The sequence below is a fragment of the Phyllostomus hastatus genome, unplaced genomic scaffold (genome assembly GCF_019186645.2).
Source record: "Phyllostomus hastatus isolate PE091 unplaced genomic scaffold, TTU_PhHast_1.1 phas_scaffold_1674, whole genome shotgun sequence".
NCBI classification, from domain to species: Eukaryota; Metazoa; Chordata; class Mammalia; order Chiroptera; family Phyllostomidae; genus Phyllostomus; species Phyllostomus hastatus.
In genome coordinates this window covers 30829930-30835929 of record NW_025334011.1, presented here as the reverse complement: position 1 = coordinate 30835929, position 6000 = coordinate 30829930, and the positions used below count along the sequence as shown (strand labels likewise).

Sequence of the window (6000 nt, the reverse complement as noted above, 5' to 3'; positions counted from 1 at the left end):
TCCTGTGATTTGCTTTATTGTGATATTCAATTTATTGCAGTCTTCTGGAACCAAACCCACAATATGTCTGAGGTATGCCTGTATATATTTAGTTTTTGTTCAGTTGCTGGCTCAGAACTCCCCAAACCCTTTGGAATTTCTCAAGTGTTAGGAACAGTAAAGCTGTTGTTTGTTGTGCTAACAAGTTGGGTTTTGGAAAGGACTTAAGGATGGGAGCTGGTTGCCAGGAGAACCAGCCATGTGACTAGAGGGTTGGAACTTTCAGTCCCGCCCCCTAACCTCCTGGTGGAGGAGAGGTGCTGAGCTTAAGTCAATCACCAATGGCCAATGATTTAACCAACCATGCCTTTGTAAGGAAGCCTCACAAAACCCCAAAAGTACAGGGTTTGAAGAGTGAGCTACTGGGCTGAGGAACACGTGGAGACTGGGGAAGGTGGTGCAAGCTGGAGAGAAAATGGAAGCTCCTCACCCTTTCCCCATACCTATCCCCAGACATCTATCTCTTTTGTCTGGCTGTTTCTGGTTTATAATCAGTAATCTAGTAAGTAAAACATTTCTCTGAGGTCTGTGAGCCACTCTAGCACATTCATTCAGCCCAAGGAGGGAGTCTTGGGAATCTCTGATTTATAACTGGTCAGTCAGAAGCACAAGGGACAACCTGGGCTTGCAATTGGTATCTGAAGTGAAGGGTTGGGGGTCAGTCTTGTAGGACTGAGTCCTTGATCAGTGGAATCTGATGCTGTCTCCAGGGAGCCAGTGTTGCAATTGAGTTGACTGGTAGAACACCCAGCTGGTGTCTGAGAACTGCTTGTTGGTTTGGGGAAACCCCCACCCTGTGTTGGAACTGGTACCAGGCCCCATTTAGTCTCATGATATCTGTTAAAATTCTATCAAGAGAATATTCTGAGAAATATACTTACACTTTGGGGAACTCTGGTCTATAGAATAAATTTCAGAATCTCATACTCCAGTTTTTAAGGTTTTGACCATTTGGCTGCACGCTTCAGTTCGTTGCCTCCCATGTGTCTACACATACATGCCACTTCACCAAACTTCCTGCCCTTTGAGGCAGCAGACCTCTGAGATCTGCGTATGTTGCCCTTTCTCATGTCTAGCCTTGTCCTCGTACTGGCTGCTTTGCTAATGTGACCGCTACCCCTCTTCTCTATCTGTGCACATTCTCTTTATCCTCCAAGACTCAGCTTAAGTCTCTCCTCCTCCACAAAGCCTTCCAATGCGAGCCCATCCTCTGAACTCCTAATTTAGTTGCTTGTCTGGTCATCTTTTTAGATAGATACCATATGGTACCTTGTGGTCTCTTGCTGAACAGAGTTCATGGAGCTTATGTTCCTGCTGTAACTGTGGTGGTTTTCACCTTGTCTCCTCACTGACCCTTTGAAAGCAGTGACCACGTGTAGGTTCCTTCCATCCTGGCATAAGTCCTTCTGCACAATAGGTGCCCCTTGAACAGTTGTCAACTTGTTTAATGTCTTTTGTGGTCTTGATTTCTTCTGCATCCGGTACAGCCTGACCTCCTGGAGCATACGGGTCATGGGACTCATGGCCATTCTGGAGGGTGGAATGCTGGTCAAGACCACTGAGTGGGTTATGTGACTTTCTAGGGCAACACAGCCACTGAGAAGGACTTGGGGAAGGGAGTGACAGGCTGATGGTGTGGCGTAGGGAGTGTAGGGTAGCTCAAGATACGGCCCCTCCACCTCAGAGAACAGCTGGCTGCCTGGTCAGCAGTCAGAAGGAGCGAGGAAAACAGCCTGTGTCTGGAGTCCCAGCCTTCTCAAGGCCTCTGTGTATAATCACAAACCTAAAGCATTTCACATGCTACTGCAGCTCCCTCCCACTGCTACTGCTCCTTCCCTAGCCCTGTGAGTAGCACCAAGCCTGGAAGCCAAAGGGTTGCTCTAGCCCTGATCCACCACCATGGGTGTACTCCCCTATGATATGAGTAAGAAACGTCACGTTCAGAGCATGTTTACATCTGCTGGTCCTCTGTGTGTGTGTGTGTGTGTGTGTGTGTGTGTGTGTGTGTGTGTGTGTGTGTGTTTTAAATATCACAAGTGCAGTGTAGCTCTCCAGTGTGGAGCTCCTGAGTTACAGTGTGTGAGAAAATTTGTGTCTGCCTCTAACTCCTCTCTGCCCTCTAGGGACCTCATCCCAGCAGTCAAAAAAGAGGGGGCTGGGTCTCAACCTCCCCACAGCCAACACCTGACTGTCCATGTTTCCAAATTTTCCCAGCTTCCATGGGTCACATGGTCACTGGAATTTTCAGTACTTTTTTTAAAAGATTTTATTTATTTATTTTTAGAGAGGGAAGGGAGGGAGAGAGAGAGAGAGAGAGAGAGAGAGAGAGAGAGAGAGAGAGAGAGAGAGGGAGAGAAACATCAATGTGCGGTTGCTGGGGGTCATGGCCTGCAACCCAGGCATGCACCCTGACTGGGAATCGAACCTGCGACACTTTGGTTCGAAGCCCACGCCCAATCCACTGAGCTATGCCAGCCAGGGAATTTTCAGTACTTTTTAATGCCCCCAGTCCTCTCCATTCAGAATGTAAGGGGAAGTGATGTTATCACAGGCAAATCTTTGAATCTGCTCTGATACATTAAGGAAGTGAATTCACACATTGTTCACACACAAGTAACTCAGAATCCACTTCAGGGCCCTGAGGTTGGGGCCGTGTCACATCTCCCAAGTGTTCAAAGGTTGTGGGTCTCAACCTTCACTGTGCATCACGATGGCCCGAGGAGCTTGAAAGACCTACATCCCACCTCAGCTTCTGGGTCCACAGGTCCAGGGCAGGGCAAAGGATTCTGTAGCTCTAACAAGTTTCCAGGTGATGCTGATGTTGCCAGTCTGGGGTCCACACTTTGAGGACCCCTGGTTTTGGTGTCACCTCCTTCTAGCTCTCCAGCTCTGCTACCTGCAGCAAATACCTCCCCACTGAAGTGGGGGTTTTCCAGTGAGTTCAGTGGCTTTCATCATTCTGGGGGTAGTTTGACTTCATTTCAGTCTGCTCTAATTCTTTCGGTGGACTGATAAACAATGGAAAGCAAGAGGAAGTCAGAGATAAAAAGATACCAGAGCTAAGTAAATGGCAGAGCCAGTATTTAAACTCTTTAATTTGTAGAAGCTCCATCTTTTACACTCTTCTATTTTCTCTTGGAAACCTTTTAATAAAAACCTATTGTCAGGTGGAAGATACCAGCTACTTTCCAGCCTTTCTGTGGCAGTGATTGGGAATATTTCAAATGAGGTAGTTAAAGTGAAACACTGACTAGGCCTGACATAGAGCAAGCACCCCACACATTCACACAGAAGGACATCCCATTGCACAGAGATTAGAACAACAGGTTCTAGGTCAGGGTGTCTGGGTGTGATTCCTGGCTCTGCTGCTTATTAGCCATGTGACTTTGAGCAAGTGAGTTAAACTTTCTGTGACTCAGTCTCCTCCTCTGTCAAGTGGTGCTGACCATTGTACTTCCAGGCTTATAAAAGGTTCAACTGAACTACTGTCTGTCCCACACTTCTGACAGTTCCTGGCTCACAAGAGGCACTCACCAAACATGTGCTGTGATTCCTGGCTCAACGCTTTTGTGCAAACTAAGTAGAAACAGCCTTGTAAGGCCAAGCCCTCACGGGATTATTGTGAATGCTTCTCTCCACTGAATATGACAGCTGAGGTCACACTTCCTGAATTCTAATATCGTCTAAAAACTCCTTAGTTATGTGAGCTGGAAGAAGTTGCCTCTTTTTTTCCCCATCTGTTAAATGAGGACTATGGTGTCTACTTTTTATGGCATTTTGAAGATTATACGAGTTAAACTGTACGTTCAGGCATCAGCCTGTGCCTGGCATACATGTGTCCCACACGTGTTAGTGGGTGTCCTCACTGAGCTGGTGCAGTGCGTGGGTTCGATGACCACAGATCTGCTTCTCTGACGTCCATCGCCTCGTGAGGGCAGTGCAGTGATGCACCAGTGAGTGCACCTGTGAGGGACGCCCTGTCACAGCCTGGCTGCTTGGGTTCTCGCCCTCATTTGTGACAGCAACCCACCCTGCACTTTATGTTTCTCAGGCAGTCGTTCTCTCCACATCCCAGAGGCCCTGACAGACTTGTGTTTTGAACCGATGTGTTGAATACACTGACATCTCAGATGGGTTTCTTCTTGTCTTGCAACTAATACATTTTTTATAAAGCATCATCTCCAGTTTCCTTTCAAGCTACAGAATGGATATCCTTTTTCTGTCAAGCTTCAGAATGATTTTTTTTTTTTTGCTTCAAAGTAAAGCTTCAATTTCCAGAGTACTGTAAATAGATGCAAGGCATATATTATTATTGGAGTAACAAGGATGTTTACATATTAGTGAAGTAACAAGGAGTCACATGTTATTGGAGTAACAAGGAAGTGTGTGTTATTGAAGTGATGAGGAGGTACATATTAGAATAGTGAGGACACGTACATGTTGGAATAATGAGGAGGTGCATGTTATTGGAGTAACAAGCTAGTTTTCACCAGCACTTACGGGATATTTCAGAAGCCTGTATCATGAGTTTACATTGATGCTTTAAGTATTCCTAACAGTATCCAGGTGGTGAGTACTACATGTATGCAAATATATTAGACCAATGAGCTTTTTTCTTCCTTTACATGTATTTATTTATTTTGAAAATGATATACGCTCATTTTAGAAAACTTACACGAATATAATCTTTTAAAATCACATGTGCCCTGGCCAGGAGGCTCAGTTGGTTGGAGCATCATCCTATACACCAAAAGTTTGTGAGTTTGATCCTGGGTCAGGGCACATACTTAAAACTGTGGGTTTGATCCTGGGTTGGGATGTGTTTGGGAAGCAACTGATCAGTGTTTCTCTCTCACATTGATGTTTCTCTCTCTCTCTCTCTCTCTCTCTCTCTCTCCCCCCTTCCTTCTCTCTCTCTCTCTCTCTCTCTCTCTCTCATCAATAAACATATCCTTGGGTGGATCAAAAAGATCACATGTAATTCTACTATTAGAGATAAAAACAACTTCTTTCTATTCTTTTTCTGTGCATGCATATAAATATTTCTTTTACAAACTTGATAAGGCTGATGGTTGACACATCATTTATATATTTTTAAAGTTGTTGGTGGCTGTTGGTACATATTTTTTTGACATGCAATTTGTTGGTGTTTGTAGTTATACACAGTTACAATTAAATCTAACTTTATAAAAATTAATGTGTTTCCAAAGTAAAAAAATCTGATGGGGTTGACAATACTATTTAGCAGTAAATATATCATGAACATTTCTCCATGTCATTAAATATTTTTCTACATTATTAAAAATTTAAAAATAACTTCCTCATTGCAAAAGCAGTACATGTTCATTTACAAAAAAATTAATATGGGTAAACAACAGGAAAAAAAGTTTAAAGTACCCAGAAGTACTTTCATCCAGCTCACTATCCAGAAGTAGCTATCATCAAACATTTTGGTGAGTGTCCTCTTAGACTCTTTTCTTTTCTTTTTTTAAATATATTTTATTGATTATGCTATTACAATTGTCCCATTTTCTCCTCTTTATTCCCCTCTGCCCTGCACACCCTCTCCCACCCATATCCTCCCACTTTAGTTCATGTCCATGGGTCATATATATGTTTTTCGGCTTCTACATTTCCCATACTATTGTTACCCTCTCCCTGTCTATCTTCTACCTACCACCTATGCTACTTATTCTCTGTACTTTTTCCCCCTCTCTCCCCTCCCACTCCTCTGCTGATAACCCTCCATGTGATCTCCATTTCTGCCATTCTGTTCCTGTTCAAGTTGTTTGCATAGTTTTTGTTTTGTTTCAGGTTTGGTTGTTAATAACTGTGAGTTTGTTGTCATTTTACTGTTTATATTTTTTATCTTCTTTTTCTTAGATAAGTCCCTTTACATTTCATATAATAAGGGTTGGGTGATGATGAACTCCTTTAACTTGACCTTATCTGGGAAGCACT

At 43.7% G+C, this 6000-nt stretch overlaps 1 protein-coding gene across 1 annotated transcript in view; it reads right to left on the bottom strand.

Moving 5' to 3' along the window:
- Positions 1-2983: 2983 nt before the first annotated feature.
- BEND7 (BEN domain containing 7) overlaps positions 2984-6000 on the bottom strand; it is a 97398-nt gene continuing 94381 nt past the window's right edge. The window contains exon 9 of the mRNA XM_045857995.1: positions 2984-3047. Coding sequence (XP_045713951.1) covers positions 3031-3047 — 17 coding nt within the window. The 3' untranslated portion in view covers positions 2984-3030. The remainder of the gene's footprint in view (positions 3048-6000) is intronic.